The 23,020-nt window shown below is 37.8% G+C and overlaps 1 protein-coding gene and 1 pseudogene across 4 annotated transcripts; one reads left to right on the forward strand and one right to left on the reverse strand.

Annotated features, from left to right (window-relative positions):
* Nucleotides 1-1,951: 1,951 nt before the first annotated feature.
* LOC109045079 lies at nucleotides 1,952-5,645 on the forward strand (annotated as a pseudogene).
* Nucleotides 5,646-6,884: 1,239 nt separating this feature from the next.
* ampd3a (adenosine monophosphate deaminase 3a) lies at nucleotides 6,885-22,598 on the reverse strand. 4 transcript variants are annotated; one of them, XM_042761069.1, is made up of 16 exons: nucleotides 22,525-22,598; nucleotides 22,125-22,248; nucleotides 15,648-15,870; nucleotides 14,911-15,088; nucleotides 14,601-14,766; nucleotides 14,006-14,225; nucleotides 13,778-13,907; nucleotides 13,504-13,698; nucleotides 13,277-13,408; nucleotides 12,485-12,648; nucleotides 12,278-12,404; nucleotides 11,616-11,779; nucleotides 8,693-8,813; nucleotides 8,084-8,257; nucleotides 7,635-7,745; nucleotides 6,885-7,554 (listed from the first exon to the last, which is right to left on the reverse strand). In XM_042761069.1, exons 2-16 carry the CDS (start codon nucleotides 22,183-22,185, stop codon nucleotides 7,384-7,386), a joined length of 2,337 nt encoding a protein of 778 aa, XP_042617003.1. In that variant the 5' UTR covers nucleotides 22,186-22,248; nucleotides 22,525-22,598; the 3' UTR covers nucleotides 6,885-7,383. The 4 variants fall into 4 exon arrangements, with proteins under 4 accessions (XP_042617003.1, XP_042617004.1, XP_042617006.1 ...); XM_042761070.1 differs by having other exon boundaries at nucleotides 22,125-22,202; nucleotides 22,525-22,597; XM_042761072.1 differs by lacking the exons at nucleotides 22,125-22,248; nucleotides 22,525-22,598 and adding an exon at nucleotides 17,717-17,862.
* Nucleotides 22,599-23,020: the final 422 nt, after the last annotated feature.

Genomic DNA, 23,020 nt, shown 5'->3' on the forward strand with positions numbered 1-23,020 from the left:
TCCTGGAAATGAGATGATGATCTTGTGTGTGTGTGTGTGTGTGTGTGTGTGTGTGGTGTGTGTGTGTGTGTGTGTGTGTGTGTGTGTGTGTGTGTGTGTGTGTGTGTGTGTGTTGGAGACATGTTTTGCCGGAAGTGGGATAGAGCTGCTGAGTCTGCGTTCTATCACACAAAGTTAGATGGACATCAGCCCATTAATAAGCAGGCAGAAGGGAACAGGAGGAAATTGTAATTTAAAAGAGCAAAGCCAAACAAACAACACAGAAAATCTGAGCTCATCGTCTATCTAGTAGCCACCTTCATAAACAGTCCATTCAGAGTTACTTGATAGTGAGCATAGATTTGTTTTTACTACAAACCCCCTTCTGCAAATTAAGGTCATAAATAAAGTCACGCAAAATACTACAGACTATACATATTTTGTCACTTAACCAAAAATAATATTTAATTTGGAAATTATGTAATATTACTGAATAAGTCTGACTGCTGGGTAATACCAAAACAAATAACAGTTTATACAGATAAAACTTTCACATTTCTCAATGAATATTCTCAATATTCACAAATGTTTGCTTAATTCCACACCATATGTCAATACAATCCCTCATACAGATCCATTGAGACATTTGCTTGTCTCCTGCTTAAAATATTCTATCAAGAAATGGACCCCATTAATTTCACATATACCTCCTCTAGTGTTTAGAAGAAATTTCACACTTATATTGTGTATATCAGAGTATATCAGTCAGAAGTCTCATAAATTTCTTTCAAGATCAAATGATCTGAGCTGCCATTCAGTTATTTTATGTACTCTTACTATTTATGCAAGCCTATTTTCACAATGTGATATTAAACATCTTTGATAAGTCATAATTATGAAATATAATACACAATATAAGAAAATTTCAAGATAAAAATTCTTAATTATGACATAAAAGTGACATTTTTTTGATGACATCTCAGAATTTCGACTTATCTACGGATTGTTTTTTGTAACATTTTTTCTCATAATTACGACATTTTATCTCATAATTGTAACTTTTATCTTATGCTTTACTATTTAATAATTTCACTTTTTATGTCATAATTTCGATTGTATCTCATAGTTATGACCTGGTATCTCATAATTCCGACTGTTTATGTCATGACTATGACGTTTTTCCTTATGTAATCAAAATGTGTTTCCATGGTGATCAATTTATCTCAAAATTTTATGTCATGATTATGACTTTTTATTTCATCATTTTGAGCATTTATGTCATCATGATAATTTACTAAAGCATAATTTTATTAAGTGGTGGAAATGGGTTTCCATGGTGATCAATTTATCTCATAATTTGGAATTCATATGTCATTATTTACCTTTTGTATCTCATAATTTTGACTTTCATGTCATAATTATAATTTTTTTCTTATGTGGTGGAAATGGGCTTCCATAGTGATTGGTTGTCTCAGGAAGTTTAGGAAAAAACATCTGAGACAAAACTGAAATGAAATATAAAAGAAAAGAGAGAGAGAGAGTGCCCGGAATATTCCTCTGGCTTCTGGATTTCCTGCCATAGGTTATGGATTTCTACTATACTTGCTATGACACAAAGGATGGAAATGTTTGACTGTGTGGTGCAGTGTGTCAGCAGGTCCTCTGTCATCACTGGGTGTTTTCATGGTGAAAACATTCTCACCTAGGCCTGATCCAGACTCCTGAAGAGCTCGGTCCCTCAGCAGAGATGTCAGTGCACCTCCTGTTTCCTCTTCCCCACTGCATCCCCTCTACTTCCCCTCTTCCTTGGTCATGACACGGTGTATGGGTCATTTATTCAATAACCACCCCTCTATGCACAGGTCGCATCCCTTGGGAGTTTAGCCTCCCTATAACCTCTCCACTTGGCACTCAGGCACACATCACCGATCACACTTTGCTCAGAGACTCAGAAAGAGCAGACTTCACCGCCATGGCAAGAGTCTGGATGAGGATGTTGAAGATGATGATGCTTTTCAGTGGTTTATTCGTGTCTAGCCTAACTTTTGACATCGATTTGGTAAAGGGTAGGTCCCTCGTGGGCATTTATTTATCTTAATTATCCTTGGATGTATAGTATTTTTTTTTTCATCATATATTTCACTGAATATTTGACTGCTTGTAAATAATAAAAATTTGAGAAAATTTTGAAATACCTTTAACAGTTTCTTATAAGTGAACCAAGTATTCTTTTTTCTATTTTCTTCCTCTGATGAACAGTGAACCCTAAACAAGCCATCTCTGGTTTGATTATATCTTCCATTGGAAATCAGTACGCCTTAAATGCATCAGCAGCCAGAGATCTTTGTGAGCATCTAGGTTTGACTATTGCAAGCAAAGCACAGGTAGCAGAGGCTCAGAAACACAGTCTGGAGACATGCAGGTCAAAACAATGTATAATGCTGTATGGACCATTAAAAGAATACTTTAAACTGTAAATGAAAAGAAAAATTATCAACATTGTTCTTTTTAAATCTCAGGTTCGGGTGGATAGACGAGCAAATAGCTGTTATTCCCCGAGTTCAGGCCAAAGCAAACTGTGGCAGTGGCAAGACTGGGGTTGTTGTGTGGCATGCAAATCCAAGTACAAAATTTGAAGTCTTTTACATCAGTTTAGGAGGTAAAATATTTTATTTGATAATTTTAGACACCATGGTTATTTTTCCATGACTGACAATCATGAACACATTCCGTAACAGCCTCATCTTTTGGTTTTGCATGCTCTCCCTCGCTGCATTTTGAGCTCTTAAATGCATTTGCATCAAGATCGTCAAGTAAACACAATAAACCATTTTTATAAGGGTGATTCAGACCTTTCGTAGGTTGTCATTTTTATTTGATTGATTATTGCTCAGAAATCATTAAAATTTTGTAAAGTCACTAGTTTTTTCATTGCTAGAAATGTGTATTCTTAAAAATGTACCCATACATGTAATTTGTGCTCTGCATATAACCTATCCAAGTGCACACACACACACAATAGTGAACACACACACATTCTGTGAATATGGCAGCCATATTGCTGCGGCGCCCAGGGAGCAGTTGGGGGTTCGTTGGCTTGCTTAAGGGTCTCACCTCAGTCCTGGTATTAATTCAAACGTTTGTAAAGTCAGTTACTTCAATGCTAACAATATGTTTTTAAAAATGTTCTTTTTGTCATTTCTAATTTGTAACACAGCAGAATGTGATTTGTGTGTGTGTGTGTGTGTGTGTGTGTGTGTGTGTGTGTGTGTGTGTGTGTGTGTGTGTGTGTGTGTGTGTGTGTGTGTGTGTGTGTGTGTGTGTGCACGTGGTTTCCAATGTGGTTTCAGATTCAAATTTTGGATACATTTTAATGCAAACTTAATGGCAAATCATGACGATTCATATACACAGAAATTTACGCCCAAATATGTGTATGCGTGGTTAGTGAATAAGTTCCATTGATTGCAAATTAATTCCTTATCTTATTTATTATACACAGTATCATTCTATTTAACTTTATCCACATATTATTAAAGGGATACTCCACACCAAAATGAAAATTTTGTCATTATTCACTTACCCCCATGTCGTTCCAAACCCGTAAAAGCTTTGTTCGTCTTCAGAACACAATTTAAGATATTTTGGATGAAAACTGGGATGGCCTGTGACTGTCCCATAGACTGACAAATAAATAACACTGTCATGGTCCAGAAAAGTATGAAAAGCATTGTCAGAATACTCCATCTGCCATCAGTGATTCAACTGTAACATTATGAAGCGACGATAATACTTTTTGTATGTGAATAAAACAAAAATAACAACTTTATTCAACAATTTGTCTCCTCTGTGTCACTTCACCTCACTGTAGCGCCATTTTGGAGAATCTGAGCAGTACGCGGGCAGTGTACACTCTTCTGTGTCATCCATGCTGCACTGATGCACTGTTTTCTTTGAGATGTTTGCTTTAATATAAATGTATAAATACACAAAGAAAAGATGTTGTTGTAGAAGAGCATACACTGCCTGCGTACTGCTCATATTCTCCAAAAAGACGCTACGGTGATACGGTCTACAAGCCTCCCGGTTTTCATCCAAAATATTTTAAATTGTGTTCCGAAGATGAACAAAGCTCTTACGGGTTTGAAACGACATGGGGGAAAGTGAATAATGACAAAATTTTCATTTTGGGGTGGAGTTTCCCTTTAATACGAGACAACTTAATAATATATTTTTGTTGTGTACTCCTTACCAAGTTTGTGTGTCAACTGGCATCAAATCAACACAAACTGTAAGAGTGCCAAGGTATTAATAAATTCTGGATGTAACATCATCACAGATTGGTTTGCTATGAGGGCCAAGGAAGTGGTAAATGAACAGTGGAAGTGAGTGGGATGAATTGGCAAATCCCTGATCAAGGCAAACGTAACTGTTGAGATTTGTTTGATTGTCATGTCTGTTATGCAAAAAGCCTGAATCGGTTCTGTTTGCAGATTTTGAGGCACAAAACCAGGCTTCCATAACTGCACACCAAATGACAACAAGAAAGCCAATCACAACACATTCAACTGTTTTTCCCACTTCTCATGCTGGAGTTCATCTGAGGAAAACCCCATTTTCTAAACCATCTTCCCCATCATCGCCTCCTCCACTCTCTCACAGTCCCTCTGTTTGCCACATGGATGATGAAGGGAAACTTTTGCCCATGACTGGAACCCCAGTTGAAGGTATGATTCTGCTATTCATTATTTGACACAGTTATTTTTCAGGTGAACTCAAATGCTTGTTTGTATTTACTGTTTTCTCTTTTCTGATTTGCAGCTGTTCCAGCTGCCTTATCGATCACAGTCACCTTCGCAGTCATGCTTGCTGTATTTCTAGCTATTTACTATTACAAAACATAAGTTATGTTCTTCTGTTTAACTTTATCCAGATGTTTTCAAATATTAAAATAAGCTTCGAACCTCAGAGCAAATCCCTGGGATTCCAGAGCTAATTTTAATTCAAGGGGTTTTTTTTACCCAAAGTTTAAAACCTGAGGATACAAGCATGTTTTAAACATGTCCACTCATATATGTTCAGTTAGATCACTAGCCTAATAAAAGCTGTGAATATGCTGGAACTGGTAACCAAAGTCTACCCCATACGTGCATCCATAGCAGTATAAAGTCTAAGACGACTGCCATATCAGTTAGTTCGACATAAACAACATAAAAATGAATAAATACACCTTTACTAACTGTAAGAGAGGTTGATCAGTGATTGCTGAACTGTCTCTGAACTACAGGAACAGACCCTGCAGGACGCAGTGTGACAGCGAGCAGCAGCAGGAGTACATTGAGACAGAGGTTTGGGAGCTCTGTAGTAAGAAAGACCTGCAGAATCCACAGGAGGAGCATGTGGAGGAGAACGAGGAAGAAAACAACAACGGCAGTTATACAGACTAGGACTGCCACTTCTCTGTATTTATCGAGACATCATGGGATGGCTGGGACTGAAGTGGTTGTGTGTGTCACTATGTTGTAGTTTTGTAATGAACTAAAAAAAATGTAGTGTATTTATATGTAAGCTGGCTTCTGATTGTGCTTTTTTTGACAATTATTTTATTACATTAAATATTTTCCTGATTTTGCTAAATGGATATTTAATTCAAATGGATAGTTCTGGAAATAATTCAAACTGTTATTTTGCATGTAACTTTGCTGGTTTATTTATTCTATATATCATTCCTTCAAAAAATTCCAAACCAATGTACTTTTATTCATCAAGGACACATTAATTTGATTGATCAAAGATAATGTTTCTACGTTTATAAAAGTAACCTCTTTTGCCCACCAGTGCTGCATTCATTTTATGAAAATACAGCATTTTAATATACTTTAAAATGAAGTTCATTCATGTTATGGAAAGCATATGTGACCCTGGACCACAAAACCAGTCTTAAGTTGCTTGGGTCTATTTGTAGCAATAGCCAAATATACATTGTATGGGTCAAAATTATTGAATTTATTTTTTTTTTTATGCCAAAAATCATTAGGACATTAAATAAAGATTATGTTCCATGAAGACATTTTGTAAATTTGCTACTGTAAATATATCAAAACTTAATTTTTGATTTGTAATATGCACTGCTAAGAACTTCATTTGGACAACTTTAAAGGTGATTTTTCTCAATATTTGGTATTATATATTAATATGTATGTATGTATATATATATATATATATATATATATATATATATATATATATTTATATGTGTGTGTGTATATATATATATATATATATATATATATATATATATATGTGTGTGTGTATATATATATATATATATATATATATATATATATATATATTACCCTCAGGTTCCAGATTTTAAAAAAGTTGTATCTCGGCCAAATATTGTCCTATCATAACATACCATACATCAATGGAAAGCTTATTTTTTTAGCTTTGAGATTATTTATTTAGCTTTGAGAAAAAAAACGTAAAAAGAAAAGAAAAAAAAATAACTGGGTCAAAGCTGCAGTTTGATTAATTTTATTTTATTCATTTAATTTTATTCATTTTTATTTCATTTAAGTTAATTCAATGAATTATTAACTGGGTCAAAGCTGCAGTTTGATTAATTTTATTTTATTCATTTTTATTTCATTTAAGTTAATTCAAAGAATAAACATGCTGGCCTCAAGAAAAAAAAAAAAAAAAAACAGTACACGTCAGGCACTCCATCAAGTAAATGTAACCAGTGTTTCTCACATTAAAATATTCTCAAAGAAATTAATTCAAACAATGCTATATTTTTCTCTTTTTACAAACATAAACATTACCTGCTGCATTAATTAAAACTGCAGCCATGTTTGATGTTTTCAGTGTCTCTTGTTCCATTTATTTAAGTTTTTCTATTACTGACAGGACAGTGTATAATGGACAGGAAATAATGGCAATAATGATGCTCTACATGACAAACCACAGCTCTGACCCTAAACCAAATTTTTGAGGCTGTATACACACCTACAAGCACCAAGCTAATCCTGCAGGGGTTTTTCTTTGTATGTTCTGCAGAGCAGCGGCGGAATGTTCCAGACAGTTATCTCGGTGTCTGCCTATTTCTCCAGCACAAAAATGATTTGAGGACATTCACAAATCTCCACAGGAGGGAGACACTGCCTATGTAATGTAATGTCAAGCATGCCAAACCCTTTTTGAAACGCCCATTTCAAGTCATTGCATGGGCAGACAACAGTGTTTATGAGAAGGCTGGGTATTAGAAATCTGAGAAGCATAGCAAGACTAGATAATAAAATACATAACGTTTGGGTCCCTGTGCATCCATTCCTACTGTATATAAAAATAGCAATCATGCATATATGGGCACAGAGGGTTTAGCAGAGTTGCATAGGACAGCTACTGTGACCCAACAACCTCTGACTTTACAGCATCTACGAGGAAGCTGAGTTCATTACACAGTGTCTCGTATCTGTAGGCCATGCGGATCTGGGCTACATTTGTTCGCCGAATGTCATTCCCCTCTGGTCCGTCTTTCAGGTAATTGACCCCAAGGAAATGCTTTTTCTCCTGGGGAAAATGGCAAAGATGCTTCAGTGTTGTGGCGAATAAATATTCGCATAATGTTATGAACTGAGCAAGTGCACTACCTCATGGGAAAGGCCACTCTGCAGGACGCTGTTCCTAGCGATCTCACACACGTCACATGTGCTCAACTTCCACAGCTGGGCCGCAATAGCGTACTCCTCCATTAAAGCCTCCTGCAGTAGTAAAACAATCACAATATTTCTGTACTGAAAAAGCATGTAATTCTACGGTGGTGGTGTTTAGTGTTTGTCAAAAAACAGTAGGTAATTCGACTGGGAATTTTTACACAGGTAGTGGATTCAGACAGCAATAAAATCATCTGACTAGCCCCTGCAAATTTTTAAAATACCTTACGTCACCATGAGAAACAGTTACATCTCAATTGGTCTTAAGAATGTTTTTTTTTTTTTTTTTTTTGATGAACACTACTGGTCTATATCCGATGAAAATATTTTGTCTAAAGTTTAAATAAACTGTTCCATTAAAAAAAAAAAAAAAACCTTGACCTGACCTTGGTGTAGTGGAACTGCATGGGATCATCAGTGGAGAGCGACACACACAGGCCTTTGTGTAGAAACTCTCGCAGTGGGTTTTTGGAGTATTCCAGGAACAGACTGTTGTTACTCAGTGGGGACATGGCAATGGGCACTTGGGCAAGATAATACAGGTACTGCAGCACTGGACTCTGGAAAAAAACACACATATGTTACACAAGATAGCTTGTTCAGTTTAATCATATAAGATCAAATGCTCTGATCAAGCTCTTTGGCCCGCCTGCTTCCATTTGCTTGTTTCTGTGCAGCATCAGAGGCTCCACTGATTCTGGGCTCATCACTAACACAAGTACATAATCAAATAAAGTGGTAACCAACACGTCTCATCTGCATTTGCTTCATGAATAGGCTTGCGCTGAAGATCTGTACTCTGAAACCATTTTCTTTGCCAGCAATTAAAGTACCAAAAAAATTGGTAATTTGACTAATAAGTTCTTAAAATGAATAGTTATCTTTCATGTTGTTAAAATAAAATTGCATTTGACTTTGAACTAAAATTTAAAAGCACACTGCCCAGTTTTCCTAGTTTTGAACACAATAGGTCGGACTAATCTTCTACTTCTCACCTTTTTCAGGTTTAAGCCATGAGAGATGTTGTCTGCGGTGAGGAAAGCTGAAACCAGGTGGGTGATAGAACCAGCTTCTCCACAGTGTGGACGGAACTGGAAGGTACTAAGACCACGTTCTCTGTGAAAACACACACACATATACAAGCTGCAACAACCAACAGAAAAATTAAGGCCTCCTTTTGATGCAGATATAATATCCAAATAACAAGAAATTAGAACAAATGAGAAAAATAAAGTTTCAGTTACAAGAGTGAATATACTATATACTGATAAAGAGACAAAATGCATTTGTGGCCTAAAATGAATGATTTAGCTGCGGCTGTTCTCAAAAGATTTCGTTGATTGCAGTGAACACAAATCAATAATCATGATGTTTTTATGCAGTTAGTGACTGTAATATTTGAAGTTAGTGACTGTAATATTTTTGAACATAATTACTGAATTTGGGGTCCTTTTCTCTCATACACAAGGCAGTTTTGACACCAGCATAGAAATATTCATAATTCTGCTTTGCTGAAAGTACAGAGTTGTATAAATGTGTTTGTGGTATTTTTATATTATAAACAAAAAGTTGATTTATTTCATTTATTTCATTCAAAAAGTGAAACTTGTATATTATATTCATTCATTACACACAGATTGATATATTTCAAATGTTTATTTCTTTTCATTTTTATGATTATAACTGACAACTAAGGAAAATCCCAAATTCAGTATCTCATAAAATTAGAATATAAATTAAGACCAATACTAAGAAATGATTTTTAGATATCTTGGCCAACTAAAAAGTATAAAAATGAAAAGTATGAGCATGTACAGCACTCAATACTTAGTTGGGGCTCCTTTTGCCTGAATTACTGCAGCAATGCGGCGTAGCATGGAGTCAATCTGTCTGTGGCACTGCTCAGGTGTTATGAGAGCCCAGGTTGCTCTGATAGTGGCCTTCAGCTCTTCTGCATTCTTGGGTCTGGCATATCGCATCTTCCTCTACACAATCCCCCATAGATTTTCTATGGGGTTAAGGTCAGGCGAGTTTGCTGGCCAATTAAGAACAGGGATACCATGGTCCTTAAACCAGGTACTGGAAGCTTTGGCACTGTGTGCTGGGGCCAAGCCCTGTTGGAAAATGAAATCTGCATCTCCATAAAGTTGGTCAGCAGCAGGAAGCATGAAGTGCTCTAAAACTTCCTGGTATACGGCTGTGTTGACCTTGGACCTCAGAAAACACAGTGGACCAACACCAGCAGATGACATGGCACCGAAAACCATCACTGACTGTGGAAACTTTACACTGGACCTCTCTTCCTCCAGACTCTGGGACCCTGATATCCAAACGAACTGCAAAATTTACTTTCATCAGAGCACATAACTTTGGACTACTCAGCAGCAGTCCAGTCCTTTTTGAAGCGAGACGCTTCTGACGCTGTCTGTTGTTCAAGAGTGGCTTGACACAAGGAATGCGACAGCTGAAACCCATGTCTTGCATATGTCATTGTGTAGTGGTTCTTGAAGCACTGACTCCAGCTGCAGTCCACTCTTTGTGAATCTCCCCCACATTTTTAAATGGGTTTTGCTTCACAATCCTCTCCAGGGTGCGGTTATCCCTATTGCTTGTACACTTTTTTCTATCACATCGTTTCCTTCCCTTCGCCTCTCTGTTAATGTGCTTGGACACAGAGCTCTGTGAACAGCCAGCCTCTTTTGCAATGACCTTTTGTGTCTTGCAGTCCTTGTGCAAGGTGTCAATGGTCGTCTTTTGGACAACTGTCAATTCAGCAGTCTTCCCCATGATTGTGTAGCCTACAGAACTAAACTGAGAGACCATTTAAAGGCTTTGCAGGTGTTTTGAGTTAATTAGCTGATTAGAGTGTGGCACCAGGTGTCTTCAATATCAAACCTTTTCACAATATTCTAATTTTCTGAGATAATGAATTTGGGATTTTCCTTAGTTGTCAGTTATAAACATCAAAATTAAAAGAAATAAACATTTGAAATATATCAGTCTGTGTGTAATGAATAAATATAATATACAAGTTTCACTTTTTGAATGGAATTAGTGAAATAAATCAACTTTTTGATGATATTCTAATTATATGACCAGCACCTGTATAAAATAATTTTGATTTTTTGATTTTTGAGTGTTGTTTGTGAAATCCTGGAGGAACTGACTATTTAGTGCTTCAGATTGCAAAATAGATGGTATTTCTTATTTCAACTTCATATGTTGCATCTACAATGGGGCATAGCGGGTATCTCAACACACAACCTCTGGCATGAAGTTTTTAACGGGGACGCCAGAGTAGGGTGTCATACTAAAACGTACACTAAAAAAAATGGTTACATGCAGTTGTTATTCCAAGGATCCCCTAAAATGTCTTCCTTTTATGTCATTGGTTATTTTTATTTAGTCAAGCCAGTGCATTAAGATGTCACCAAATAAAACACACTATTGAGGCTATCTGGAACTTTTACTGTGATTCATGTGTAAATACATTTATACCTCAATGATGTATCCAGAGGCCCCAGGATACTGACCCTAATCCATCATTATGAAGTGGAAAGGTGATGTCACTTTTTTTTCTACTGACAGTATTCCACAGGCTTTAACAGTATCTCAGTTGTAACCCAATATGTGTGTATTATTGATACAGTGGTATTTATAGATGTCCTGGTGCATTGTGAAACACTCACACATGCAATTGGAAACCTTTTCTTCTAGAATGGCTTCCAGTTCATATTCAAGGTTTATCAAAGCCTGGGGGTATAGTGGAAGATCTTTATTGCAAATATTAAAGTAATCTCTGTTTACTTCTTCTGTCAGTGCAGACATTTTTCTTATTGTTATGGGAAATGTAGCCTCTCTCTTCACCTAATGGAATTTTCCAGTTAGTGTGTGGAACAGATGTAATGGAGCACATACTTCCTGAGGTTGTTGAGCACCATGATGTTGGCATACATGTGGAAGAGGTAGTAGCTGTAGGGAGGGTTGTCATCTGTTGTCCATTGCTCAGGCTTGGGGCTCTTATAAGAGAACATGTGATCGCTATGTTTGGATTCATCATCCACACTGTCAAATCCAGTCACCTAACAAAGGGGGGAAGTTTTTGTCTGATCTGAAGTGCACGCTGTCAAATAATGTTCTAAAATTGCAATAACTATGATCATGAATTAACCAAAAGAAAAATATAAAACAAACAACATGGACAAAAGAATGTGGACACCAGCTTCCATTCTTCTGGGAAGGTTTCCACTAAATGTGCATGGACATGGAAGCAGGGATTTGCAGGAGCAGACACAAGAGCATTAGTGAGGTCAAGCATTGGTCAGAGGTCAGGCGTTTGCTAATGGGGCCTGACTTGCCGTTGTCATTTTAATTAATCCTTAAATATGTTGAGTGAGGTTCAGGTCTGGTCTTTGTGCAGACTAGTCATGTTATTCATACTGGAGCAGGAAAGATCGTCCCTGAACTGTTTAAAATGTTGAAACACACAGATTTCTAGAATGTTATTATATGCTATAAACATTTAAGATTTAAAATATCAACATGAGTGTTACATGAATTACACTGTTTAAAAAACTTACGTATTTCAGAAATACATGGAGCTCTTTGTGCTTCTGAGGATTCACTGTAGCCTCAAACAGAGGAAGGAAAATGTTCTCAAGCATCTTGGCAAAATTAGGAATCAACTTACGTGACTTGAAAATGTCACTGAAAGAAATAAGCATAAGAACATTTTAAAACAAGAAATGAATACTTTCTGAAAATGTAGAATTAATGTAGCTACTTACTATATTCTGGGCACCTGAATGATCCAGCGCATGTTTGGAGAGTACACTTTGTGCTGAATAAACCAATGGGAGAGACTTTCCCACTCCTCAGGGGAACGTCCATAGATGGACAGTCGTGGTTCCGCATGCTGATACTTGCTCTCCTCTAGATCATGTGCTACTTCCTGACAGATATAAAGAGGACTCTTTTTTAACCACAAAGTCGTTATTACGAGAGGGGAAACTCTGAATTTTCTTTAAGCTCCAAGTTTCCGAGTTGGGGGCATGTCAGTGAGGAAACATATCGGATGCAATGGATGCAAAAAGGGTGTTGTTTTACACAACAATTGAGGAATTTTCTCCAAAGTATGTTACAGACATTTCATGTAGACCCTAAAGAATCATCATCTTGTGGAAAATGGGCATCTGATGTCGCCTTTACATTAAAAAATATGAGTACATTTGGCATACAATTAAGTTATAAAATAAACAAAATAAACGTTACGTTAGCTGAACTTTACATTTACTCTCAACGGGTAAACTATTGTTCACTAGTAAAGTAGTTGGTATCTAGACTGTCTCTGTGTCTCTGACTCAAAACTGTGCTTAAGCACTAACGTTATTTATGTTTAGAGCTTCGAAATGTTCACTTCTACACTGATATATGAAATGAACACATTAAAATGCATTAATACTTGTAATAATATCATCTACTGTATGTTGGTAAAAACATGGTGCATCTCTATAGTTTGACTGAATGTCCCTTCCAACCAAACCTACACCGTTAGACTTGTTATGACAAAATGATTATACCTTGATCAAGCGGGCAAAATACTCCCCTTCAATGTAATTGTCAGTCTTCAAGTAGATTTCCCGTAGCTCATTTGCTCCTACTGGATTGTACTTGGAGTTGAATTTGTCAAAGCGATGAAAGGTTTGCCTGCCCTGTAAATACATTACAAACATGAAGCATACTGTACAAGCCACCAGCATATCCTTGGGCTGTAACCAATACAACATATAGATAAGACATTACTTACAGCATGAACATCTAAGGAGTCTACCGTAAGATCATAAGGGTCCATATTCAGGTTGTTAAACACCTGTTTGAGAGTTAGTTTAACCCCTGCCTTCTCCAGGACGACTCTCTCTGCATCAGTTTTATAGGTGGTTTGGATGAAATCAAGTAGGTGTTTTTGGTTCATACATGCTGCTGCATGGATATGTGTGTCTACCTGTAAATTAGCATTTATGTGCGTTTAGACAGCAGGGGAAATTACATTTGCATATACTGATATGTGCTCCAAATTATACCTTTCTGACATTGTAGAAATCTCTGTGAGGAACACTCTTGAGTTCTTTTAGTTCCGCCATTTCGTTAAGCATTTCATGTAGGTAAAACTTTGACCCAAGGAAGTTTAGTCGTCTATGACAGTAGGTCTTACTGTTGAAAGAAGAAATACAGCTTTAGATCTCAGAATTCTGGAATATGCAGATAAGGAGAATTGTTGAATTTTGTGGTGATATTGGTTGGAGACTTACGTAGGCCCATCGGCAATCATGGCGAGCACATGACTCATGTCAATGGCAAATGTTTCCAGGTCTGGATAAGGCAGACAGCGTGGTTTGTTCATACTCAGAGCTTCAGTGTTTTCATATACATAAATAATTCCATCCTTCATCTTCATCTGATAATTGAGGTTGTCTGGAATATTTTCCATGCTGTAAGGGTCCTGTCCTTCACCAGGGCAGGGGCATATATCTGTGGAGAGCAGAAGAATTAAAAAAAAGGTAAGCTGGTAAAGCTGTTTGACCAAGAATGTATTGTTGTTAAAGTTAGAAGAAGAAGACAGCAGTAGACTGGTACAGTATCCCTTGCTGGTTTTCCATCAGAGGAGAAAGAATCATTCTTTCTATTCTAGCACAGAATTTTGAGCTACACATAACTTATGTTAACTTAAGTCTTCTAAAATTAGTTCAGTGTTGATGTCTTGGGAAGGAACTTTAGGCAGGGACTAAAATGGAACATCAAGCAAGATTCCACTGAAATGTTTTTAGAGCCCAAAATAAACCTAGAAAAAAGAACATGGTCTCCATGTCCTGTCTGGTTATGAACCCTAAGTAAATACAGAAGTACCTGGAAGGATTTCATATTCTTCTGTCCACATTTCATTTGCTGCATTACGTAGAAACTTTGCAGTGGTCCATGGGAATCTGTGATATGCCAGTTTTGAGTATTTTTCTCGAATAAAGAGAGCTTTTAGCAGACTTCTAGCTGCTTGCTCATAGTCCTCAACCGTTATCTGTAAGAGCACAGTGATTGTAAGACAAAACATGATTGTTAAAACATGGTCAGCTGTTAAAAGTGACTTTGGTGGTTGAACTTTCAACAAATTATGACAGAAAGTAGAGAACGTTGCTTGATTGTAAATTCTAATATTACACACCCCAGCACAGTAGTCTCCACTAATGGTGACTCTTTGATACTCTGGGAAATTTTGTGAGATGGAGGAGCAGGTAGAGGAAGGGGAAATGAGGGGTGTCACCACCCCCTGGACACTCTCCGTAATTAAAGGGATTTGCAGTGACATAGATTGGGATCGAATCATCTTAAAACTCTTCTTCCTAAAAAGGATAAAAGCAAAATGGAGCTAAAAATTTTATATTATATATTAATTAAGCATTTGTATCATATCATTAATTGTTCTGCTGGAAAATCTGATGGTAGCTGGTTTGGCATGTTTTCAAGATGGTCCAAAGTGGTCATTAAGGTCATTAACCCGTCCAAGCTGGTCTAGATCAGGGGTTTCTAATCCTGGAGGGTCACTGTTCTACAGAGGCCAGCTCCAACCCTAATTAAGCATGTCTGAACCAGCTAATCAAAGTCTTCAGGATCACTAGAAACTTCCAGGTAGGTAAGTTGGGGCAGGTTAGAGCAGGACTTTGAGTCACTAGAAGCAGGATTGGAAACACTCCGGTCTACATAGTTGACCAGTTGGTGGACCTGGTTTCACCTATGTAGACCATATTGGTCAAGCTGGTAAAAGACCACTTTGGGTCAACAGCTAACCAGCTACCATGTTCCAAAGACCAGGTTGTCCACCATAGACTGGTTTGACCTGGTGTTTCAAGCAAGGTGAAGCTAATGATAGCAATCTGCACTGAAGAACTAATTGATGCTGACCGTTTGGCTCTTTCCTCTGACTGTTGCTCAGCCAGTTCTCTGAGTAGCTCCCTCTGTTTGGCTTCCTGCAAGCCTATTGGACAGTCCTCTGGGACAGTGTACATGGACAGGGCATCTTTTGTGTCCTCTTCCTTCAGTGCCGAGGCATACACCTTCTCCGCCAGCAGACGAACTTCCTCATCCACATCACTCAGAGCAATCTTTGGGAACTGCCGTGGCATATCTGTATAGGGGCAAATTTAAACATATTTTAGTAACATTAAGCTGCTGTATTCATGAAGTCACCTTTCGGGAGGTTACAGAAGTACTGTACTAGTTCCTGAGTTGCTGTCACTGCTCAAAACAACAGGGTTACTTTGATGTATGTTTCATGGCTCATATCAACACGCTTGCTGTAAATAGTCCTGGGATGCCATGTGCATTCCCAGGCCATTGATTCAGGCCTGCAGAGTCAGTCACTAGGCCAGTGCACAGCTGCAAACACACTGCCCTATAAAACAGTTATGTTTGTGCAAGGACAGATCAAGTGTCTGAGCCCTGGGTGTGACTTCTCCCTGAACAGTTAGGAACATGGTCCACAGTGGTCACATCAGATGCTATCCTTGGCAAGAACCAGATCCCTTTGTCAAGGTTTCCATTCTTTTAAGCCATTCTAAGAAACTCCTATATCAAGTAGAGATTGTGCCCGTCATACTGACTGTTGCCAGGTGTGTTACCATAGGTACCATAGACATCTGAGAATAAGCCAGTAGATATCTATCACAAAACCGGAGCATACTTCATCTAGCTCTGTTGATTGAGATATAAAACTGCTATAAATATTTCATCACGATCACTCTTCCCACAAGATCACAAACTACAATATCTTCTCCATAACACACAAATCAAAGTCTGTCCAAAAAATAATGCTGATTCAAGGCTATGACTTTAGCTTACATCCAGCTGTTTTTGTTTTGATTGACCAATGCATCTATTTCCAGCCCAAACTTTGCTTAGGATCACTGCACTCAAATGCTTCAAGGAAAACAAGAAAGTCCTTATACACTGCCACTATACCTACAAGAACTGTCTGAAAATATTGACTGATTCTGAAATGAGTTCACTCTACTTCTGTCCTGACATGCACAGCTATACGATTGCTGCCATTCTTACCTTCAGTCCCCGTCACCGCCATCTCGGCTTCGGCTGTTCTAAGCGGTCACACTTCGAATGTATTACTGGGTATATGTTTGTGTGTGCATGTGTGTGGTGGCCTTGTCCAGTGGCACTCTGAGAAACTGCTGTTGTCTGACTACCGTTTTGTTTTCTTGAGTGCCTCTCTCTCTCTATCTCTATTTTAAGAGGTTGAAAGCCTCACATCCACAGAGCTAGTAATCCTTTAAATGTCACAACCGCCTGTCAACAAAAAGTGACCCCGAAGCCTTCAGAGAACCGCTTACAAACAGGACCTAGCTTAATCCTCCCAGCCCATCTCATGCATACATACAAACACAGGTTTCCCAACTCTTTGGGATTAACTCCCTCACTACCCCTTAAATCCAGCCCATAGATCCCTGAGTTGATCTCCGAAACCCAACTGTCCACGTGAACGGAATCTGTGGCCAACTGAGCATCTCCTTTGACAGCTTCAGCTATCGCTCACCAACCCCCCACCCCCCAACAGCCTCTAATCTCAGGTCCGACTTTGTTTTAGGCATGTATCATTTCAGCCCCAGATAAACAGTCCTGCTAGCCATTATCATGGGTCTGCATGGGGCATCATGTCACTAAAAGTCCAGAGGTAATCACCCCTGAAACTGATATCTGTTGGTTGCTTGAGAGCTTAAACTGGGTGTTGACAGAAAGGGTGCTGTTGGTGTCGTCCCAGAGCATGGGAGCATGCCCAGCATCTATTTGTATCACATACATTTGAAACCATTGAATAAACAAACCTTCTCACCCTTTGTCATCTTAGACACAGTGATTATTTGAAGAACACAGAATGATCCACAGCACACACACACATACTGAGATATGGAAAGCAACCAGTAAAAACTCAGTGTGAGGGGACAAAGGAAAAGTAGGTTTACCTGATCTGACTGTTGTCCTTTATGTTCCTGTAATAGCTGCTTTTATCTCATACCTTATCCAACTGGAGCTCCAACAGAGAAACCTACTCAACTCTCTTTCTCAGATCAAGTGCGCCTGTCAGCCTGAGCTGAAACTTGGAGACAGGTCACGTGAACGCCTCACAATCCTAGTGATGTGCTGGGTATTATTACAGGCTGCTTGTACAGGGCAGGGGGAGGAACTGGAAGTGGATTTGTCAGGCTGGAAATAAGGTGCAGTTTGAATATCTCCCCATCCCATTTTCTCTCCCTCATATCGATCAGAGGGAGTTCTGGATTATGTGACTGAGGGATTTGAGGGTCTGTGTGGTGCAAAGGTTTATGGGAGATTAATGTAGTACAGGCCGGTCTTAATGGCTTGGTTGATGAGCATAGAAGCTAAACCGAAGCTACTGAGCCAGGATCTGTAATATAAGCTGTGCAAGTTTCTTTGAATGCCTTTTTACATTGAGGCTGTAAATGCTTGTGTAAATTATGAATGAATATCACTCTGTTTTCTTGCACCTATGGGTCTATTTGATGGTTTAGAGGTGCTTCGCCATCGAAAGGCCCTGTTTACGATGTAAATGCAAACTGATAATTTATATCAGGTTGTATAGTTCAGTTGTATAGTCATTTAAAATATTTAAACAGAAAAAAACCATTCAGTTTTAATCATTAATAATAGCACTTCTTAATCTTTATTTTTTCTACTTTTCCGTATGTGCATTTTGTTCTCCATATTCTGTGCTACCCTTTTTTAACTCTTGAAATTCTGCTAAAATTGCCGCCTCCCGTATGAGAAATTGCTTGTGTTATCCTCACTCTAAGTAACTTTAACTAACAGCATATGCAGATGTAAATATATATGTCTATGTATATAAAATTGTATATAAAATATATAGATGTACAGTATTCAGCATTAAAGGTCATATACACTTTGGAGTGTTACAAGCTCTTGGTGCATAAAGAAGATCTGTTAAGTTGCAAAGACTAAAGTCTCAAATCTCAAGAGATATTCTTAAAGTTAAGAGTCAGCCACGCCTACCTAAAACGCCTCGGTAAAACACGTCCCCACATGTCTACGTCATGATGTGGGAAGGTTTGCAAAATGCCGCTCAAATGTTCAAAGAAGGCGTAACCTTTGATTCTCGCTGTTGCCGCCGCTGCCATGTTGTGTAGACACTGTGTGTTTCGTTGTGAAAGCGAAACTACTTTGTTTGGTCTTCCAAAAGAGGACATGACTAGAAATCAGTGGTTAAGTTGTATTTACAACACTGTTCCAGAACAGTCCAAACCAAATATTCAGATGTGTGCAGTGCATTTTATGGAGGACTGTTTCCTGATCCTGGGAGAGAAGACTACAATGCCGGCTGTTCTGACTCACAGTCTGTAAGTACGTCTACATATTTAAATGATTTGCCACTGACGATTCAAAAGCGAGTTTTTGAGCAGTGTAGAGCAGCGCTTGTTTGTCGTTTCTCAGATCATAAATGCAGACATGGTTTTATGTTTACACGGCGCGATGCAACACAACGTGTAAAAAGACAGCGGTTCTCAGTTCCAGTCCTCGTGCCCCCCTGCTCTGTTCATTTTGTATGTTTCTCTTATCTCTTCAGACGTTTTTTCTATTCGAATGTAAGTGCCCTGCGAAGTAGACATCACAGGATATTCCACCTTGATTCCAGTTCGATGCGAATGTATATGTTATATTCAAAGTGCATTGAAGTGTGCGAGACGTGAAATTAAATTGTATTTATTTACAGAGGTATATGATGTCACACTTGTCCGTGTGTGAAGATGTTGTGCAGCGCAAATCTGTGAATGAATGTACTGAAGTGAATACTTCGACAGATTTTCCCTGCTCAGGGAGTAGGGAGCAATGAACACTGTGTAGGGACCATGTTAATCGGAGCACAGTTCATGCACGCAGCTTCTAATTAGCTGATTATCTGAATCAGGTGTGTTAACAAAGAGACACATGCAAAATATGCAGAGCGAGGACTGGAATTGAGAACCGATGGTATTGTCATTATAATCCTTAATTATGTCCCCACTGGATGCAAAAAATGTCTTGTTTATAATGGGTTTTAATGTTTTTGTCTTGGCGCTCTGGGACACACAGGGGCGTAACATTTCCGTCACACGCTTGAGGTATTCAGCCAATCACAACGCACTGGATAGCTGGCCAATCAGAGCACACTGCGCTTTTCAGACCGATGAGCTTTGTAAAAATCGACATGTTTCAGAAAGGCAGGGCAAAGAGGAGAAACAATAGTGTACAGTATGTGGAAAATAATGTGTTTTTTGAAACTTAAACCGCACAAAACCAGTGTCTTTTTTCATTACACCAAATACACAAAATAATGTTCTTTTTAGGAAAATCATATGGCCCCTTTAAATTAAATCATCATTAAATTAAAGCTTAAAGTGAAGGCCTGATTATTTCAGGGCAGCGGCTATTTACACTAAGTGTAAATAGCGATAGAGGCTATTTACACTAAGTGAAAATAGCATATTTTCTTAGCGATAGATGCTATTTACTCTAAGTGCAAATAGCAGCATTTTTAGTGATGTGCTATCTATATCTATAAGTGCAAATAGCTATAGATTCTATTTAAACTATTAAATTTGCAGGATTTTCTGCTATTTATACTACTTATTGCAAATAGTGGCAACTATCTGCACCTCAACATTGTAGTACATTATAAAACAGTATGCAATAGTAACTTATTGATTGTAAATTTTAATTCAAATCATTAAATGGATGCCACCTTATTGGGACAATAAAGCCCTCCCTACACCTACCCTTAACCCTACCCGACACTTTATATTCAAATTTTTGATTATTTCCTTCATTTTCATTGAAAATAAATGTTTTTCTGATGTGATTTGAAATCTGAAAAGGGAGAAAAAGAAATCGATCTTGAACCTGGGTCGATTGCATCAAAATGAGTACGACACACGCTTTACCATCTGCTCCACTGAAGTTGACGGTCATCAGCTGTCTTTTGTCATTTTGACTAGCCGAATCACTCGTTGGTGGGTGGAGTTAGTGTAAATAGCCCATTGTTTTTGAATTTCTTTGTTACTTTTTTTCACAATTAAAACAATGAGTTGGTATTCCTCTTGCACCATTGTTGTCTTTTGTGCTAAAAAATACGTCTCCTGATAGTTCTTTCCCAAGTGGTTCTATTCAGCATTAAAGGGTTAGTTCACCCAAAAATGAAAATGAGACTATTAATTAGTCATAGTCAAAATTAGTCATCCGCCTGGAACAGCTTCCGTTTAAAACAGTGAGCACAAGCTAGATTCAAGTGATTATTACGTTTTGAATATGGATATATGGAATATGAAATATGGATTTTTCTTACAAAAATGCATGGATTCGCTACAGAAGGCCCAAGCTTTGTGAGACACTTTTTTAAATGGATGGGCGATTTTTATTTAACTTCTTTTGGACTGATGCATGCAACACCCGCTGAGTGCCATGAAACAGCTTGAAAGATCAAAGCCAATTTTAAATAGAAAGAAAGTCATATACACCTAGGATGACTTGAGGGTGAGTAATTTATGGGCTAATTTAAATTTTTGGACCCTTTAAGTCTGAAAATGATTCAGTGGGCTATGTAACACATGTAATTGTAAAGAAATTACCTCTCTTTAAAGTTTTCAGTTCAAAATACCTGTTGATCAAAAATTGCCTTAAAACTTATACAAGATTTTTTTTTTTTTTTTTTTTTTTTTTTTTTTTTTTTTGAGGGTGTACTCAGTTTTGCAACACAACATTTTATCACTTTGATAAAGTTTCAGAAGGGGTGTACTCCTTTATGCTGTGCACTGTATATATGTATATTTACTGACATGTCTTATTGCTTGGAAGCCCACTGTGAGAACATTGTGAGATTCAAGCTTTAGTGTGCAAACACACATTTCCTAAGAAATAACTATAAGGACAGACCATGACAGGGATGCAGACAGGAATCTTAGTACCCTAGCCAAAATACAAAACAAAGTGTATTTAATTGTCAGTTACTGTATCATACCTGCATCTTCTGCCTGTACTAGAATTGGTATTTGTATTGCAGCACTTCCCATGTTTATGTCTCTTTAGGATGGATTGTGCCCTTGCATTCCTTTGGATAGAGCCATTTGCTAAATTAGCAAATGTAAATGTTTCTGCAATGTCTCCCTTTTTAGGGCCCAGGATAGCATTCCTGGTTGCCCCCTTCTGGTAGGAATCAGAAACATTTCTGTAGTGAACAATTCAATGACTGGAATAAATATGTGCTACAATAAAAAAGCCATTTTAAAAAGACTGATATTAAAAATACTGATATTAGACCGTTTCTTGCTGCAGGATAGGGAGAGACAGATCATAAGCACTCACCCTTTCCCAAACATGGACTTGAGAGCTGCTTCACTATGGGCGTCTGGAGTCTTCGCATCATTTCCTGTGTGCTCAGGCCTTGAGAAGGAGAAGACACAACAGAATGTGCAGTAGCAGGATAGGACTAGAGCAAAGGAGAAAATAATCTGTGGGTATTTCTCACTTTAATTATTGCAACAGATTTGATGTCTTGTTGAATAAGTAGCATCTACTTATAACTGTTCATTAGAATTGCTGGTAATGGGTAACATTAAACAGACACAAAGCTACTAAATGTATCATCATTATAAACAAAACTGCAGGTCTTTGACCATCACAGGTATGTACTGCATCAAGAGAAAGAAAAGTATGCATTTATTTATAATATTCTAGATATTATTAATCTTACTGAAGCACTTACCTCGCCTCAGATCTTACAGAACTCTGTGTCCTCTCTGCAGCTGCACTGCAATTATAAACCCATGAAGTTCTCCCAGGAAAGAAATGAAGAAAAAAAAGAAAGAAAAAAAAAACACTCAATCCTGCCCCCCAGTGATGTATGAGATATGGCACATGGCTGAGCAAAGAGAGAAACCAGCAGAGTCCGTTTGCCACCTCAGACCTAGTCAAAATACAGGGCTATAAAATTATTATTATTTTTTGTCTTTCACTGATGTTTAGCATTATTTAAGTAAACATAAGTTTAAAGAGATTTTAAAAATACTTCATTTTTTCTTACTCTGTTATTACTCAGTATTGCCCCCTTGTGGAGATGTGTCCATGTGTCCTTGAACAAGAAGGTACTGTGGCCACAACAAGTATTTGGAAACTCTGAAAAATGTATGGATGCCATTACATTGGATAGCATAATATCAAAGTGGGTTTTTTTTTTTTTTTTTTTTAAACAGCACATTATT

Source organism: Cyprinus carpio, chromosome A7 (genome assembly GCF_018340385.1).
Source record: "Cyprinus carpio isolate SPL01 chromosome A7, ASM1834038v1, whole genome shotgun sequence".
NCBI classification, from domain to species: domain Eukaryota; kingdom Metazoa; phylum Chordata; class Actinopteri; order Cypriniformes; family Cyprinidae; genus Cyprinus; species Cyprinus carpio.